Source organism: Schistocerca cancellata, chromosome 10 (genome assembly GCF_023864275.1).
Source record: "Schistocerca cancellata isolate TAMUIC-IGC-003103 chromosome 10, iqSchCanc2.1, whole genome shotgun sequence".
In the NCBI taxonomy this organism is placed as follows: domain Eukaryota; kingdom Metazoa; phylum Arthropoda; class Insecta; order Orthoptera; family Acrididae; genus Schistocerca; species Schistocerca cancellata.
In genome coordinates, this window is record NC_064635.1 from 71320600 (window position 1) to 71340521 (window position 19922).

At 43.0% G+C, this 19922-nt stretch overlaps 1 protein-coding gene across 3 annotated transcripts in view; it reads left to right on the top strand.

The window, feature by feature from the left end:
* LOC126106684 (zinc finger protein 250-like) overlaps positions 1–19922 on the top strand; it is a 95413-nt gene that overhangs the window by 31965 nt on the left and 43526 nt on the right. For all 3 annotated transcript variants that reach the window (XM_049913052.1, XM_049913054.1, XM_049913053.1), the window contains one exon: positions 11231–11287. In XM_049913052.1, the coding sequence (XP_049769009.1) occupies positions 11231–11287 (57 nt within the window). The remainder of the gene's footprint in view (positions 1–11230; positions 11288–19922) is intronic.

Here is a 19922-nt window from a genome sequence, read left to right on the forward strand (position 1 = left end):
TGAGGAAGTCGTATCCCTGCTGGAGAGCCACATTCAGAATCTGATCCAGTCCCGAAAAGTATCCTGTCACAAGTGGGGCACTTTTGTGGTTCTTCTGTGGGAGGTTCTGGGTTTGAGAGGATGAGGAAGTGGCTCTGGTTATTTGCTTCTGTACCAGGTCGGGAGGGTAGTTGCGGGATGCGAAAGCTGTTGTCAGGTTGTTGGTGTAATGCTTCAGGGATTCCGGACTGGAGCAGATTCGTTTGCCACGAAGACCTAGGCTGTAGGGAAGGGACCGTTTGATGTGGAATGGGTGGCAGCTGTCGTAATGGAGGTACTGTTGCTTGTTGGTGGGTTTGATGTGGACGGACGTGTGAAGCTGGCCATTGGACAGGTGAAGGTCAACATCAAGGAAAGTGGCATGGGATTTGGAGTAGGACCAGGTGAATCTGATGGAACCAAAGGAGTTGAGGTTGGAGAGGAAATTCTGGAGTTTTCTTCACTGTGAGTCCAGATCATGAAGATGTCATCAATAAATCTGTACCAAACTTTGGGTTGGCAGGCCTGGGTAACCAAGAAGGCTTCCTCTAAGCGACCCATGAATAGGTTGGCGTACGAGGGGGCCATCCTGGTACCCATGGCTGTTCCCTTTAATTGTTGGTATGTCTGGTTTTCAAAAGTGAAGAAGTTGTGGGTCAGGATGAAGCTGGCTAAGGTAATGAGGAAAGAGGTTTTAGGTAGGGTGGCAGGTGATCGGCGTGAAAGGAAGTGCTCCATCGCAGCGAGGCCCTGGACGTGCGGGATATTTGTGTATAAGGAGGTGGCATCAATGGTTACAAGGATGGTTTCTGGGGGTAACGGATTGGGTAAGGATTCCAGGCATTCGAGAAAGTGGTTGGTGTCTTTGATGAAGGATGGGAGACTGCATGTAATGGGTTGAAGGTGTTGATCTACGTAGGCAGAGATACGTTCTGTGGGGGCTTGGTAACCAGCTACAATGGGGCCTCACCTTCAGCCCCACTCCCAGATTCAACCAAACAGCCCTCGTCAAAGATTTACTGTCCTACACTCGTACTCTCTGCTGGAAGTATCACTTTGCCACGAAGAAAAATGATCCTAATCCTACCCCTAATGATCCAACTCCCCAAATTGAACCCGCCTGGAACAGTTCCGTCCTCCGTCACAGCGGGACCCACCTCCTCTTCCTCAAAATCACCCTCTCCAAACCTTCCAGGAATTTCTGACTTCCAGCCTTGCCTCTCAATCCTTCTTAAAAAACCTTAATCCTACTCCCAACATCACCACTGCTGAAGCCCAGGCTATCCGTGATCTGAAGGCTGACCGGTCCATCGTCATTCTTCCGGCGGACAGGGGTTCCACGACTGTGGTACTTGATCGTCGGGAGTATGTGGCTGAGGGACTGCGTCAGCTTTCAGACAACACCACATACAAAGTTTGCCAAGGTAATCCCATTCCCGATGTCCAGGCAGAGCTTCAAGGAATCCTCAGAACCTTAGGCCCCCTACAAAACCTTTCACCTGACTCCATCAACCTCCTGACCCCACCGACACCCCGCACCCCTACCTTCTACCTTCTTCCTAAAATTCACAAACCCAATCATCCCGGCCGCCCCATTGTAGATGGTTACCAAGCCCCCACAGAACGTATCTCTGCCTACGTAGATCAACACCTTCAACCCATTACATGCAGTCTCCCATCCTTCATCAAAGACACCAACCACTTTCTCGAAAGCCTGGAATCCTTACCCAATCCGTTACCCCCAGAAACCATCCTTGTAACCATTGATGCCACTTCCTTATACACAAATATCCCGCACGTCCAGGGCCTCGCTGCGATGGAGCACTTCCTTTCACGCCGATCACCTGCCACCCTACCTAAAACCTCTTTCCTCATTACCTTAGCCAGCTTCATCCTGACCCACAACTTCTTCACTTTTGAAAACCAGACATACCAACAATTAAAGGGAACAGCCATGGGTACCAGGATGGCCCCCTCGTATGCCAACCTATTCATGGGTCGCTTAGAGGAAGCCTTCTTGGTTACCCAGGCCTGCCAACCCAAATTTTGGTACAGATTTATTGATGACATCTTCATGATCTGGACTCACAGTGAAGAAGAACTCCAGAATTTCCTCTCCATCCTCAACTCCTTTGGCTCCATCAGATTCACCTGGTCCTACTCCAAATCCCATGCCACTTTCCTTGATGTTGACCTTCACCTGTCCAATGGCCAGCTTCACACGTCTGTCCACATCAAACCCACCAACAAGCAACAGTACCTCCATTACGACAGCTGCCACCCATTCCACATCAAACGGTCCCTTCCCTACAGCCTAGGTCTTCGTGGCAAACGAATCTGCTCCAGTCCGGAATCCCTGAAGCATTACACCAACAACCTGACAACAGCTTTCGCATCCCGCAACTACCCTCCCAACCTGGTACAGAAGCAAATAACCAGAGCCACTTCCTCATCCTCTCAAACCCAGAACCTCCCACAGAAGAACCACAAAAGTGCCCCACTTGTGACAGGATACTTTCCGGGACTGGATCAGATTCTGAATGTGGCTCTCCAGCAGGGATACGACTTCCTCAAATCCTGCCCTGAAATGAGATCCATCCTTCATGAAATCCTCCCCACTCCACCAAGAGTGTCTTTCCGCCGTCCACCTAACCTTCGTAACCTCTTAGTACATCCCTATGAAATCCCCAAACCACCTTCCCTACCCTCTGGCTCCTACCCTTGTAACCGCCCCCGGTGTAAAACCTGTCCCGTGCACCCTCCCACCACCACCTACTCCAGTCCTGTAACCCGGAAGGTGTACACAATCAAAGGCAGAGCCACGTGTGAAAGCACCCACGTGATCCACCAACTGACCTGCCTACACTGTGATGCATTCTATGTGGGAATGACCAGCAACAAACTGTCCATTCGCATGAATGGACACAGGCAGACAGTGTTTGTTGGTAATGAGGATCACCCTGTGGCTAAACATGCCTTGGTGCACGACCAGCACATCTTGGCGCAGTGTTACACCGTCCGGGTTATCTGGATACTTACTACTAACGCCAACCTATCCGGAGATGGGAACTTGCTCTCCAATATATCCTCTCTTCCCGTTATCCACCAGGCCTCAATCTCCGCTAATTTCAAGTTGCCGCCACTCATACCTCACCTGTCATTCAACAACATCTTTGCCTCTGCACTTCTGCCTCGACTGACATCTCTGCCCATACTCTTTGTCTTTAAATATGTCTGCTTGTGTCTGTATATGTGTGGATGGATGTGTGTGTGTGTGTGTGCGCGAGTGTGTACCCGTCCTTTTTTCCCCCTAAGGTGGGTCTTTCCGCTCCCGGGACTGGAGTGACTCTTGCCCTCTCCCTTGAAGCCAACATCCTTTCGTCTTTCCCTCTCCTTCCCTCTTTCCTGATGAGGCAACAGTTTGTTGCGAAAGCTTGAATTTTGTGTGTATGTTTGTGTTTGTTTGTGTGTCTGTCGACCTGCCAGCACTTTCACTTGGTAAGTCACATCATATTTGTTTTTAGATTATATATATATATATATATATATATATATATACCTAAAAACAAAGATGATGTGACTTACCAAATGAAAGTGCTGGCAGGTCGACAGACACACAAACGAACACAAACATACACACAAAATCCAAGCTTTCGCAACAAACTGTTGCCTCATCAGGAAAGAGGGAAGGAGAGGGAAAGACGAAAGGATGTGGGTTTTAAGGGAGAGGGTAAGGAGTCATTCCAGTCCCGGGAGCGGAAAGACTTACCTTAGGGGGGAAAAAAGGACGGGTATACACTCGCACACACACACATATCCATCCACACATATACAGACACAAGCAGACATATTTAAAGACAAAGAGTTTGGGCAGAGATGTCAGTCGAGGCAGAAGTGCAGAGGCAAAGATGTTGATGAATGACAGGTGAGGTATAAGTGGCGGAAATTTGAAATTAGCGGAGATTGAGGCCTGGTGGATAACGGGAAGAGAGGATATATTGAAGAGCAAGTTCCCATCTCCGGAGTTCGGATAGGTTGGTGTTAGTAGGAAGTATCCAGATAACCCGGACGGTGTAACACTGCGCCAAGATGTGCTGGTCGTGCTCCAAGGCATGTTTAGCCACAGGGTGATCCTCATTACCAACAAACACTGTCTGCCTGTGTCCATTCATGCGAATGGACAGTTTGTTGCTGGTCATTCCCACATAGAATGCATCACAGTGTACGCAGGTCAGTTGGTAGATCACGTGGGTGCTTTCACACGTGGCTCTGCCTTTGATTGTGTACACCTTCCGGGTTACAGGACTGGAGTAGGTGGTGGTGGGAGGGTGCATGGGACAGGTTTTACACCGGGGGCGGTTACAAGGGTAGGAGCCAGAGGGTAGGGAAGGTGGTTTGGGGATTTCATAGGGATGAACTAAGAGGTTACGAAGGTTAGGTGGACGGCGGAAAGACACTCTTGGTGGAGTGGGGAGGATTTCATGAAGGATGGATCTCATTTCAGGGCAGGATTTGAGGAAGTCGTATCCCTGCTGGAGAGCCACATTCAGAATCTGATCCAGTCCCGGAAAGTATCCTGTCACAAGTGGGGCACTTTTGTGGTTCTTCTGTGAGAGGTTCTGGGTTTGAGAGGATGAGGAAGTGGCTCTGGTTATTTGCTTCTGTACCAGGTCGGGAGGGTAGTTGCGGGATGCGAAAGCTGTTGTCAGGTTGTTGGTGTAATGCTTCAGGGATTCTGGACTGGAGCAGATTCGTTTGCCACGAAGACCTAGGCTGTAGGGAAGGGACCGTTTGATGTGGAATGGGTGGCAGCTGTCGTAATGGAGGTACTGTTGCTTGTTGGTGGGTTTGATGTGGACGGACGTGTGAAGCTGGCCATTGGACAAGTGAAGGTCAACATCAAGGAAAGTGGCATGGGATTTGGAGTAGGACCAGGTGAATCTGATGGAACCAAAGGAGTTGAGGTTGGAGAGGAAATTCTGGAGTTCTTCTTCACTGTGAGTCCAGATCATGAAGATGTCATCAATAAATCTGTACCAAACTTTGGGTTGGCAGGCCTGGGTAACCAAGAAGGCTTCCTCTAAGCGACCCATGAATAGGTTGGCGTACGAGGGGGCCATCCTGGTACCCATGGCTGTTCCCTTTAATTGTTGGTATGTCTGGTTTTCAAAAGTGAAGAAGTTGTGGGTCAGGATGAAGCTGGCTAAGGTAATGAGGAAAGATGTTTTAGGTAGGGTGGCAGGTGATCGGCGTGAAAGGAAGTGCTCCATCGCAGCGAGGCCCTGGACGTGCGGGATATTTGTGTATAAGGAAGTGGCATCAATGGTTACAAGGATGGTTTCTGGGGGTAACGGATTGGGTAAGGATTCCAGGCGTTCGAGAAAGTGGTTGGTGTCTTTGATGAAGGATGGGAGACTGCATGTAATGGGTTGAAGGTGTTGATCTACGTAGGCAGAGATACGTTCTGTGGGGGCTTGGTAACCAGCTACAATGGGGCGGCCAGGATGATTGGGTTTGTGAATTTTAGGAAGAAGGTAGAAGGTAGGGGTGCGGGGTGTCGGTGGGGTCAGGAGGTTGATGGAGTCAGGTGAAAGGTTTTGTAGGGGGCCTAAGGTTCTGAGGATTCCTTGAAGCTCTGCCTGGACATCAGGAATGGGATTATCTTGGCAAACTTTGTATGTGGTGTTGTCTGAAAGCTGACGCAGTCCCTCAGCCACATACTCCCGACGATCAAGTACCACGGTTGTGGAACCCTTGTCCGCCGGAAGAATGACGATGGACCGGTCAGCCTTCAGATCACGGATAGCCTGGGCTTCAGCAGTGGTGATGTTGGGAGTAGGATTAAGGTTTTTTAAGAAGGATTGAGAGGCAAGGCTGGAAGTCAGAAATTCCTGGAAGGTTTGGAGAGGGTGATTTTGAGGAAGAGGAGGTGGGTCCCGCTGTGACGGAGGACGGAACTGTTCCAGGCAGGGTTCAATTTGGATAGTGTTTTGGGGAGTTGGATCATTAGGGGTAGGATTAGGATCATTTTTCTTCGTGGCAAAGTGATACTTCTAGCAGAGAGTACGAGTGTAGGACAGTAAATCTTTGACGAGGGCTGTTTGGTTGAATCTGGGAGTGGGGCTGAAGGTGAGGCCTTTGGATAGGACAGAGGTTTCGGATTGGGAGAGAGGTTTGGAGGAAAGGTTAACTACTGAATTAGGCTGTTGTGGTGCCAGATTGTGTTGATCTGAATTTTGAGGTTTTGGAGGGAGTGGAGCTGGAAGTGGGAGATTGAGTAGATGGGAGAGACTGGGTTTGTGTGCAATGAGAGGTGGTTGAGGTTTGCTGGAAAGGTTGTGAAGGGTGAGTGAGTTGCCTTTCCGGAGGTGGGAAACCAGGAGATTGGATAGTTTTTTGAGGTGAAGGGTGGCATGTTGTTCTAATTGGCGGTTGGCCTGTAGGAGGATGCTCTGAATAGCCGGTGTGGATGTGGGAGAGGAAAGATTGAGGACTTTTATTAAGGATAGGAGTTGACGGGTGTGTTCATTGGCTGAGTTGATGTGTAGGTGAAGGATTAGGTGGGTGAGGGCAATGGATTGTTCAGTTTGGAACTGGTATAGGGACTGATGGAAAGAAGGGTTGCAGCCAGAGATGGGAACTTTAAGTGTGAGGCCTTTGGGGGTTATGCCAAATTTCAGACAAGCCTGAGAAAATAAAATATGTGAGCGTAATCTGGCTAGGGTGAAGGCATGTTTGCGGAGGGAATGTAAATAAAACTTAATGGGGTCATTGTGGGGGTGTTGTGAGGGTGACATGGTATTAGAAGGTGGAAAGTTTAACATGAGGTTGAAATGAAAAAGAAAGATAGAAATATATGGGGAGAGATAAAGGTGAACAAGAAAGCACTTGGAGATCTGGTATGAAAAAAGACGAAAAAGTGTTGGTTAAGTTGATCCTGTGGTGAACTTGGGTTGGTAGACAGCGATGTGCAAAAAGGTTAGGTGGTTGTGTTGCCGCTAAATCACGTTAAAGGACGGAGAAATTCGGGAAAATTTCGAGAAAATTTCGAAAAAACGTATTAAAGGAGTGGTGTTGTGGTGAAAATTACGAAAATGGGGCTAACAATTGTAGAAATAATGACGTTAAAACCTGTGGGGAGCGGCTAAGATGATCAGTGAAGTGCGAAAAACGGAAGTGGAAATAAAGTTAAAGTTATTAGAACTAGCTGAAATGGTCGTTAAATACGTGAAACCAGCTGTTATTGAACTAGAAACGGTGGATTTTATAGCAGCGGTAGTGTTGAAGGCGGAAAATAAATTTTTTTGGTTATGGTTGGGAAGTGGGTTACGTATTGTTGAGCATATATAGGCGGGATAAAATTGTATAGTAGATTACGGTAAAAGGGGAAGGTGAATACAAAGTGAAACTACTGGTAAAAACAGAAAGAGAAAATAAAGAGAAAAAAAGAGAGAAAAAAGAGAAATAGACGACAGGAAAGATTTCGAAATGCACAGGCGACAATAACAAACGTAATTGTTGGGTTCAAATTAATGATATGGTTATAATAGAAGGAAACATTCCACGAAGGAAAAATATACCTAAAAACAAAGATGATGTGACTTACCAAATGAAAGTGCTGGCAGGTCGACAGACACACAAACGAACACAAACATACACACAAAATCCAAGCTTTCGCAACAAACTGTTGCCTCTTCAGGAAAGAGGGAAGGAGAGGGAAAGACGAAAGGATGTGGGTTTTAAGGGAGAGGGTAAGGAGTCATTCCAGTCCCGGGAGCGGAAAGACTTACCTTAGGGGGAAAAAAGGACGGGTATACACTCGCACACACACACATATCCATCCACACATATACAGACACAAGCAGACATATTTAAAGACAAAGAGTTTGGGCAGAGATGTCAGTCGAGGCAGAAGTGCAGAGGCAAAGATGTTGATGAATGACAGGTGAGGTATAAGTGGCGGAAATTTGAAATTAGCGGAGATTGAGGCCTGGTGGATAACGGGAAGAGAGGATATATTGAAGAGCAAGTTCCCATCTCCGGAGTTCGGATAGGTTGGTGTTAGTAGGAAGTATCCAGATAACCCGGACGGTGTAACACTGCGCCAAGATGTGCTGGTCGTGCTCCAAGGCATGTTTAGCCACAGGGTGATCCTCATTACCAACAAACACTGTCTGCCTGTGTCCATTCATGCGAATGGACAGTTTGTTGCTGGTCATTCCCACATAGAATGCATCACAGTGTACGCAGGTCAGTTGGTAGATCACGTGGGTGCTTTCACACGTGGCTCTGCCTTTGATTGTGTACACCTTCCGGGTTACAGGACTGGAGTAGGTGGTGGTGGGAGGGTGCATGGGACAGGTTTTACACCGGGGGCGGTTACAAGGGTAGGAGCCAGAGGGTAGGGAAGGTGGTTTGGGGATTTCATAGGGATGAACTAAGAGGTTACGAAGGTTAGGTGGACGGCGGAAAGACACTCTTGGTGGAGTGGGGAGGATTTCATGAAGGATGGATCTCATTTCAGGGCAGGATTTGAGGAAGTCGTATCCCTGCTGGAGAGCCACATTCAGAATCTGATCCAGTCCCGGAAAGTATCCTGTCACAAGTGGGGCACTTTTGTGGTTCTTCTGTGAGAGGTTCTGGGTTTGAGAGGATGAGGAAGTGGCTCTGGTTATTTGCTTCTGTACCAGGTCGGGAGGGTAGTTGCGGGATGCGAAAGCTGTTGTCAGGTTGTTGGTGTAATGCTTCAGGGATTCTGGACTGGAGCAGATTCGTTTGCCACGAAGACCTAGGCTGTAGGGAAGGGACCGTTTGATGTGGAATGGGTGGCAGCTGTCGTAATGGAGGTACTGTTGCTTGTTGGTGGGTTTGATGTGGACGGACGTGTGAAGCTGGCCATTGGACAAGTGAAGGTCAACATCAAGGAAAGTGGCATGGGATTTGGAGTAGGACCAGGTGAATCTGATGGAACCAAAGGAGTTGAGGTTGGAGAGGAAATTCTGGAGTTCTTCTTCACTGTGAGTCCAGATCATGAAGATGTCATCAATAAATCTGTACCAAACTTTGGGTTGGCAGGCCTGGGTAACCAAGAAGGCTTCCTCTAAGCGACCCATGAATAGGTTGGCGTACGAGGGGGCCATCCTGGTACCCATGGCTGTTCCCTTTAATTGTTGGTATGTCTGGTTTTCAAAAGTGAAGAAGTTGTGGGTCAGGATGAAGCTGGCTAAGGTAATGAGGAAAGATGTTTTAGGTAGGGTGGCAGGTGATCGGCGTGAAAGGAAGTGCTCCATCGCAGCGAGGCCCTGGACGTGCGGGATATTTGTGTATAAGGAAGTGGCATCAATGGTTACAAGGATGGTTTCTGGGGGTAACGGATTGGGTAAGGATTCCAGGCGTTCGAGAAAGTGGTTGGTGTCTTTGATGAAGGATGGGAGACTGCATGTAATGGGTTGAAGGTGTTGATCTACGTAGGCAGAGATACGTTCTGTGGGGGCTTGGTAACCAGCTACAATGGGGCGGCCAGGATGATTGGGTTTGTGAATTTTAGGAAGAAGGTAGAAGGTAGGGGTGCGGGGTGTCGGTGGGGTCAGGAGGTTGATGGAGTCAGGTGAAAGGTTTTGTAGGGGGCCTAAGGTTCTGAGGATTCCTTGAAGCTCTGCCTGGACATCAGGAATGGGATTATCTTGGCAAACTTTGTATGTGGTGTTGTCTGAAAGCTGACGCAGTCCCTCAGCCACATACTCCCGACGATCAAGTACCACGGTTGATATATGTGTGTGTGTGTGTGTGTGTGTGTGTGTGTGTGTGTGTTTTGGACACGGGGAAACTGTAGGTTTGAAATTGGATTTGTTCAAATGCCAGTGGTGAAAGATAAGCTAGGCCACCTTTGCAGATCATCATAATGGGTAGTAAAGAGAAAACTACTTCAACTGAACATGCTTTAGAATTCTTCTAGACAACTCACTACTGTTGAACCTACCCCAGAAGTGTGGCTAAAATTGAATGGACTGGCACAATGACTGTGATTAACAGTCTATTCATGTAGTCAGTGTTGTAAGGAAGAGGCAGTTACATTGTCAAGCTGCTTATTGCCACTGGTGGTTGTTAAATGTTTGGCAGGTGCCTAACCCTGTCGGTGACTGGTGATGGGGGCTGTGAGACGAAATATTACTCGCGACTTTTCTCAGTGTTCCTGCTATGACAGGCTCTGCTGGTCAGTTTTTATGAAATAAGACAGCAGATTAATGGTGGACGAGGGTCCTAACTTAGTCCATGGAAATGAGAATCTGATGTTAGCAATATTTGTTCACCAGAAGTCGTTTTCTTTTTACATAATGTGAAATATATCGTAAATATTTCTATGAAAGCCAGCACCTCCTCTCCCCCCCCCCTCTCTCTCCCACTATCACCTCCATCTCCAGAACCATGACCACTCTCCTCCCTCTGGGTGGGACACACTCGTCATTTTGAGGATGGATTCTATAGACAGTGGATAGTTTTTAAAATGCAGTAACATGGAGAAAATGTATTCTTTTGCTCTAAGCACTGCATGTCATATGTTTGTCATCATTGAGTTCGAGGTGAACCTTGTGACAGATATTATAGTGACAGCTGTCAGTTTCTCATATCATGTAGAAACTAACAGGTTATACATTCATTGTGGTCAGCTCTTCTCCGCCATTTGTTGACTAGGAATAAGAATTCTGGTTTGCAAAAGGTCCCAATTTTCTTTGTGTATGTATATATTTAATATATTATTGATGAGGCTATATTAGTTGATGACAGGTTGCTCCAGTTGCTGGTATATTCTTTATTTAGGTCAACCACTGGTTTCACCATTCACATCCTGGCCATTTTCAGGCGGATTGGAGATGTGTGCACTTTCCATGTGGCAGTACTCAGGCAGCATTATTACTGTCTTTGATATTGTCTGATGTGATTTTGTCGATTTGTCTTCAGAAGAGGATAACGTGCTGAAGCAGTAGCTTCAAACGACTTACATCTTGCAGTATTGCCACATGGAAAGTGCGTACTACTCAGATCCACTTGAAAATGGCCTGGATGTGAAGGCTAAGGCTACTGGCAGTGGATCTAACCAGAGAATACATCAGTAACTGGAGCAGCCTCTCATTAACTGGATATATCCTTGTGAAACAACAGTCTACACATGGAGAAACTAATAAATTAATTAAATTTGTGTTAACTTTTGCAGAAATTGGAAATTCCTGAAGATCTCGAGGCATGTGACCCACTGCAGTTGGAGGAAGAAGTGAGTGAATTTGTATTTTGAGTATTTCCTTCTTATGTAAGCTAGGTATAAGTCCCATTATTAATAATGTAAGCAGATTAGCACTATAATATGATCAAAATTGCTTGATAGTGGACTCTTCATGTGTTAGAACTGGTTTCGTACAATCAGGGTGCTCATTGCCAAGCGTAAAATGTTTGTTTGTTTGTTTGTTTGTTTCTTTCTTTCTTTCTTCTTCCCAGCATTCGTTCTTGATATGTTTGGATCCCATAACGGGGGTATGACACATTTATTTTGTATTTCATCACACATGATGAAAACAACAGAATAAAACACACACACACACAAATCATGATGATGAAACACACGTTTCATACACAGTAATAACCAAACATTACTGGATATTTCTGCACAAGACACGATCAAGCGTCACATGTACAGTTGTCATAATCTCAGAGATCGGTTTTTTAAAATACATGATTCATTAGCTTGTGACTGATTTGGTGCAGTCTTCTATGAATTCCTCTCTCGTGCCAACTTCCTCAGCTCAGAGTAGCGCTTGCAACCTACATCCTCAGTTATTTGCTGAATGTTTTCCAATCTCTGTCTTCCTCTGCCGTTTTTGCCCTCTAGAGCTCCCTCTAATACCATGGAAGTTATTCTTGATGTCTTAACTGATGTCTTATCATCCTGCCCCTTCTTTTTGGCAGTGTTTCCCCCACATTCCTTTCCTCTTTGGTTTGGCGGAGAACCTCCTCATTCCTTACCTTACCAGCGTTCGGCTGTAGCACCACATCCCAAATGCTTTGATTGTCTTCTGTTCCAGTTTGCCCACAGTCCATGTTTCACTACCATAGAATGCTGTACATTCTCAGAGATTCTTCCTCAAATTAAGGTATATGTTTGATACTAGCAGACTTCTCTTGGCCGTGAATGTGCTTTTTTCCAGTGCTACTCTGCTTTTGCTGTCATCCTTGCTTCGCCTGCCATTTGTTATTTTACTGCCTAGTTGGCAGAATTCCTTAACTTCATCTACTTTGTGACCATCAATCCTGATATTGAGTTGCTTGTTATTCTCATTTCTGCTGCTTCTCATTACTTTCGTCTTTTTTCGATTTACTCTGAATCCCTATTCTGTGCTCATTAGACTATTCATTCCATTCAGCAGATCGTGTAATTCTTCTTCACTTTCACTCAGGATAGTGATATCATCAGTGAATCGTATCTGTCCTTTCACTTTGAATTTTAATTCCTCTCCAGAACATTTATTTTATTTGCATCATTACTTCAATGTATACATTGAACAGTGAGGACAAAAGACTACATCACTGTCTTACATCCTTTTTAATCTGAGCACTTTGTTCATTGTCTTCCACTCTTATTATTCCCTTTTGGCTCATGTACCTGTTGTATATTACCCATATCTCACTATAGCTTAATCCTATTGTCCTCAGAATTTTGAACATATTGCATCATTTGACATTGTCAAACGCTTTTTCCAAGTCGACAGATCATATGAACGTGTCTTGATTTTTCTTTAGTGTTGCCTCTCTGGTGCCTTTACCTTTCCTGAATCCAAGCTGATCATCATCTAACACTTCTTCAGTTTTCTTTTCTATTCTTCTGTAGATTACTCTTGTCAGCAACTTGGATGTGTGAACTGTGAAGCTGATAGTGCAATAACTCTTGCACTTGTTAGCTCCTGCAGTAATTGGAATTGTGTGGATGATACATTTTCAAAAGTCAGATGGTATATCACCATACATTCTACACATCAGTGTGAATAGTCTCTGATGGAATATTATCTATCCCTTCTGCCTTATTTGATTTTCAGTCTTCCAAAGCTCTTTTAAATTCTGATTCTAACAGTGGATCCCCTATCTCTTCTAAATTGACTCCAGTTTCTTCTTCCATCATATCAGAGAAATCTTACTCCTCATAGAGGCCTTCAATGTACTCTTTCTACTTATCTGCTCTCACCTCTGCATTTAACAGTGGAATTCCCATTACACCCTTGCTTTTCTTTTTCTTTTCTTTTTTTAACTTCATCGAAGGCTGTTTTTACTTTCCTGTATGCTGAGTTAGTCCTTCCGACAATAATTTCTTTTTCCATTTCTTCACATTTTTCATGCAGCCATTTTGTCTTAGCTTCCATGCACTTCCTATTTATTTCATTCTTCAGTGACTTGTATTTCTGTGTTCCTGAATGTTTTTGTATTTCCTTCTTCTGTCAATTTTTCTTTCCAGCCTCTGTTATTACCTTTTTAGAGATGTACACTCCTCTTCAACTGTACTGCCTGCTGAGCTATTCCTTATTGCAGTGTGGCATCGATAGGTCATATCGACCTTAGACAACGTTAATCTTTGGGACTCAGGTCGCTCATCCGAGCCGCTATGTTAATTCAGTCTGTTCTTATACCTTGTACTGTTTGCACGTATATGATAATTGTCGAAATACATGTATGTGCAGATATTAGTGTGGACAGTTTATTCTGTATACCGCTATTCGTATCCTGTTCCCATAGCAGTATCTATAGTATTAGAGAACTTTAAGCGTGTCTCTTCATTCCTTGGTACTTCCATATCCCCCCCACCCCCCTTTGCACATAGATTCTTCATGGCTAATCTATTAACCTTCAGCTTACATTAGGAAAACTTTGTACGGTATTGTATGAAGCTGAATTTTTGAAAGCAGCAATTCACTGTTGTGACTGGGTCAACACAGTCATAAATATAATCCCATTATATAGTATTGTGCTGTAGTGCAGTGGTTAGCGTATTCACCTCATGTACAGAAAGTCGTAGGTTTGAATCTTGTCAGAGGAACAAAATTTTTTATTTTGAAATCTACGTAAGAGTTTGATTATTATTTTTCTTCAGTTAATTTGTTTAAATATAACTTTTTATTTCTAATTCTTTGCCAGGTCATTTTTCATCATCTTATTGATTTTTTTATTTGTTCTTATTTTTCTTCCTATTATTGTTTTTTCATTTGGAAACTGCCTGTGCCACCCATAATATGCAACCAAGTGCCAGCGAGGACTGCTCATCAGTTGGTAATGCAGCAGCTCATGTATCCAGTGTGAGAATAGTTTCATGTGACCAATGACTGCAAGGAACTAACTTTTACCACTGAAACTGGATTTTTTTTGTCTTTGAGTTCGCTCTTGAAGGTTAACTTTAATAGCTGTGAACAAGCAGTTGTGTTATATACTGCATACAGTGATATGCAGAAGGGTGCTGAAAACAGTTTCAAACAAAAGTTAGTCAATATTTTTCATAGAGTCATAAATATAATGAAAAGTGTGGGTTACCATTTTATGAAAACATAGCTTATGCAATGTTTATCTGCAGCAGTGTCAGTTAGGGTGCAACTGATATACAGGGAAGGAAATACATTTTTATTTTATAGCCAATTTTGGTGTTAGCTTTTGCATATTTCATTTATATTTTCCTATGTTTCCTGCTGGCTTGTTTCTCTTTACAGTTGTTTGCTTTCCTCCTGTTCAACCATTTTCAATATTATGTTGGAAATACAATATGTGTCATTTACATTATATTTACTACACCATGCAAATAACTTTTATTTAGAATGAGATTTTCACTCTGCAGCGGAGTGTGCGCTGATATGAAACTTCCTGGCAGATTAAAACTGTGTGCCAGACCGAGACTCGAACTCGGGACCTTTGCCTTTCGCGGGCAAGTGCTCTACCAACTGAGCTACCGAAGCACGACTCACGCCACGTCCTCACAGCTTCACTTCCGCCAGCACTTGCCCGCGAAAGGCAAAGGTCCCGAGTTCAAGTCTCGGTCCGGCACACAGTTTTAATCTGCCAGGAAGTTTCAACTTTTATTTATATTACACCAGTGGTTCCCAGCCTGGCGGCAACTACCCCCCTGAGGGATAAAATGAAATATTCTGAGGGGTAGAGACTAAATTATCTGATTGTGTTTGTCATGAAACTAAATTATTTTCAAAAGATCATTAGTGTTATCACAATTTTGTAAGATTAATAATAATTATACAAGTTATCAATAATTAATTAGTAACATTTATGTGGTGGAAGTTATATTCTCCACACATAGTCCGCTCACTGCATGTACATGTTGTGCTTTGTCTCACACAGCACTGATGTTAAAAGTGAGACCTATATGTAACAAATGCTAAATATCTCAAGAAAATGTCTTCTCCAAGTTGTAAATATTACCTGGAGTAAATGAATTAATTGGCAGCACTACACAGCAGTATAAATACATAAGGGTTGCTATAGTGCTGTACATATTATTATTATTATTTCTTTCCTTTCTCAGACGTTATGTCTGGTTAAAAATGGAAAGTGACGCGGACCTTGATCATGCGTCACTTCCTATTAACTGTACGGTATGTTACATTGCATTTAGGAACTTTCGGGTAATTGAACATGTAACAATAAATACAGATCTCTGCAGTTGTATATATACGTTTGGATGTAGCTGTATTGCGTTGATGTACTGGTGGATATTGCATGGTATGACTCCTGTAGTTGATAGTACAATTGGTATAATGTCAACTTTATCCTGATGCCATGTGTAAATTTCTTTTTTTTATTGGTGAGTATGATGTCAGGTTTGTTATGTGATGTTGTTTTATCTGTTATAATGGTTCTGTTCCAGTATAATTTGTATTCATCATTCTCCAGTACATTTTGTGGCGCATACTTGTATGTGGGAACGTGTCGTTTTATTAGTTTATGTTGTATGGCAAGTTGTTGATTTATTATTTTTGCTACATTGTCATGTCTTCTGGGGTATTCTGTATTTGCTAGTATTGTACATCCGCTTGTGATGTGATCTACTGTTTCTATTTGTTGTTTGCAAAGTCTGCAATTATTTGTTATGGTATTGGGATCTTTAATAATATGCTTGCTGTAATATCTGGTGTTTATTGTTTGATCATGTATTGCAATCATGAATCCTTCTGTCTCACTGTATATATTGCCTTTTCTTAGCCATGTGTTGGATGCGTCTTGATCGATGTGTGGCTGTGTTAAATGATACGGGTGCTTGCCATGTAGTGTTTTCTTTTTCCAATTTACTTTCTTTGTATCTGTTGATGTTATGTGATCTGAAGGGTTGTAGAAGTGGTTTTGAAATTGCAATGGTGTAGCCGATGTATTTATATGAGTGATTGCTTTGTGTATTTTGCTAGTTCCTGCTCGTTCTATAAAGAATTTTCTTAAATTGTCTACCTGTCCATAATGTAGGTTTTTTATGTCGATAAATCCCCTCCCTCCTTCGTTTCTGCTTAATGTGAATCTTTCTGTTGCTGAATGTATGTGATGTATTCTATATTTGTGGCACTGAGATCGTGTAAGTGTATTGAGTGCTTCTAGGTCTGTGTTACTCCATTTCACTACTCCAAATGAGTAGGTCAATATTGGTATAGCATAAGTATTTATAGCTTTTTGTCTTGTTTCTTGCTGTCAGTTCTGTTTTCAGTATTTTTGTTACTCTTTGTCTATATTTTTCTTTTAGTTCTTCTTTAATATTTGTATTATCTGTTCCTATTTTTTGTCTGTATTCTAGATATTTATAGGCATCTGTTTTTTCCATCGCTTCTATGCAGTCGCTGTGGTTATCCAATATGTAATCTTCTTGTTTAGTGTGTTTTCCCTTGACTATGCTATTTTTCTTACATTTGTCTGTTAACAAAAGCCATATTTCAGGGTGTCTACGACCCGGGACAACCGGGAGATCTTGGAAAAACCCGGGAATTTTTTCATCCGGGATAAAACCGGGAAAAACCTGGGAATCTTTTTGAGTTCCGGGAATTTTTCATTGTTTTAGTTTTCAGTTAAATTTTTGTGATTTTGACTGGTAAGAACCAATACTCTAACAAAAAAATTTACCGTATCCTGCTTCTGCAGAATAATACTGCAGCAACAAAACATGAACGAGAGAAAAAAACGAAAATAAAACTTACGTCGCAAAGAAAATGCGCCATATACAACAACAAAACACAGTGCTCTTACAAGCGTCTGCCAACAGCAAAGTGTGTCAAAGGCTTTAGGAAGACTGTGCAGTGCTTCTTAACAACAAATTGCCTCCAATGAGCGTGACGTGACAGTTTCTTACATTAGATTCGTTTTAATGCAAGATCTTTTATGTTTCACACGCACGAACATGCGGGCTTCCTGCGTAATCCTAGCTGCGCAAGCGCAGTGACGCCTGTTATCTGGCGCTCTCTGGCAACTGCTGAAATGTACCTTTCTAACAAGTCACGGAAAAATATTGTGAATATTGCTTTGAAAAGCGTTACTTTCAAAGTAAATTTCCTTTTATGTAAGATAAACTATGTAAGAGAGTGTACGACGAATTTCTTAAATCACAGAGCGCTTGACTCTCATTTAAAAATCAACTGTTTGGTGACGACCATATGAAGAATTTCGAGCCCAGAAGATCAGACATTTACGTCGTTATTAAAAAAATTTACTGGCACATTTATGTGATGTATGACGCGCAAAAAAGATCAACAATACGTGTGGAAGCTTAGCTTCTTTTGCAGCTTATTAATCTTAGAGACCAATATTATATGTGATACCTTTGCTTTTCGTGTAGCACCAATTGTACATTAATTTAATCCATTAATTTTTCTTATTTGTGTGTTCGCGCTACTTCAGAGTGATCTGACTACATCACGCGTCAAATGCTGTCATCAGTTGGCGAGATCAGGTGACATGAGCTGTGACTCGCTTACAAAAGCGCGTCGCAATCTCGATTTTAATGCTTTGGAAAGAAACATGCGGTGTTTGATGGAATTCGAATTTATACCTTCGTAACACGGAAATATGCAGTGCATATGTTGCTGCACATCAAAGATCTTTCCAAAACGTGTTTTTTTTCCCCCTGAGTTTCATTTTCTAAAGTGCCGGGAAATTCTACACAGGTGTATAAAACCATAAACCATAAAAGGATTGATAAGTGCCGAGAAAAAGTATACTGTCACTTAACATGGAAAAAGTGTATTTTCACCCGGGAGAAAGTGTATTTTCAACCGGGAAATCCGGGAAAAATCCGGGAATTATTTTTCCTTGTCCATGTAGACACCCTGTATTTATATCATTGCTGAATACGTCTGTTATATTTAGTAATTTGTTGAGTTGTTGATTTGTTGCTGCCAGTAGTTTTAGATCATCCATGTATAGCAAATGTGTGATTTTGTGTTGGTATGTTCAAGTAATATTGTATCCATAATTTGTATTATTTAGCATGTTGGATAGTGGTTTCAGAGCAAGGCAGAACCAGAACGGACTTAATGAGTCTCCTTGGTATATTCCACGCTTAATCTGTATTGGCTGTGATGTGATATTATTTGAACTTGTTTGGATATTGAGTGTGGTTTTCCAATTTTTCATTACAATGTTTAGGAACTGTATCAATTTAGGATCTACTTTGTATATTTCCAATATTTGTAGTAACCATGAGTGGGGTACACTACCAAAAGCTCTTTGGTAATCAATGTATGCGTAGTGTAGCAACCTTTGTTTAGTTTTAGCTTGATATGTCACCTGTGCATCTATTATCAGTTGCTCTTTACATCCTCATGCTCCTTTGCAACAGCCTTTTTGTTCTTCATTTATAATTTTGTTCTGTATTGTATGTGTCATTAGTTTTTGTGTAATTACTGAAGTTAATATTTTCTATATTGTTGGTAGGCATGTTATGGGGCGATATTTAGCTGGTTTTGCTGTGTCTGTTTGATCTTTAGGTTTCAGATAAGTTATTCCATGTGTGAGTGTATAAGGGAATGTGTATGGATCTGCAATGTAACTTAAATAATTTATATCTAAAAACAAAGATGATGTGACTTACCAAACGAAAGCACTGGCAGGTTGATAGACACACAAACAAACACAAACACACACACACAAAATTCAAGCTTTCGCAACCAACGGTTGCTTCATCAGGAAAGAGGGAAGGAGAGGGAAAGACGAAAGGATGTGGGTTTTAAGGGAGAGGGTAAGGAGTCATTCCAATCTCGGGAGCGGAAAGACTTACCTTAGGGGGGAAAAAAGGACAGGTATACACTCGCGCGCGCGCACACACATCCATCTGCACATACACAGACACAAGCAGACATTTGTAAAGGCCTTTGCTTGTCTGCTTGTGTGTGTGTGTGTGTGTGTGTGTGTGTGTGTGTGTGTGTGTACCTGTCCTTTTTTCCCCCTAAGGTAAGTCTTTCCGCTCCCGGGATTGGAATGACTCCTTACCCTCTCCCTTAAAACCCACATTGTTTCGTCTTTCCCTCTCCTTCCCTCCTTCCCTCTTTCCTGATGAAGCAACCGTTGGTTGCGAAAGCTTGAATTTTGTGTGTATGTTTGTGTTTGTTTGTGTGTCTATCAACCTGCCAGCGCTTTCATTTGGTAAGTCACATCATCTTTGTTTTTAGATATATTTTTCCCCCATGGAATGTTAAATAATTTAGTTAGATGTGAATGTGTTGAGGTGAACTTCTTTAGCCAGAAATTTGCTATTTTATCTTTCCCAGGGACTTTCCAATTGTGCATAGAATTAATTGCTTGGCTGACTTCATGTTCCAAAATTATCACTTCAGGCATTTGTGGTATCATCTTGTATGTGTCTGTTTCTGCCTGTATCCACCATGCATGCCTGTATG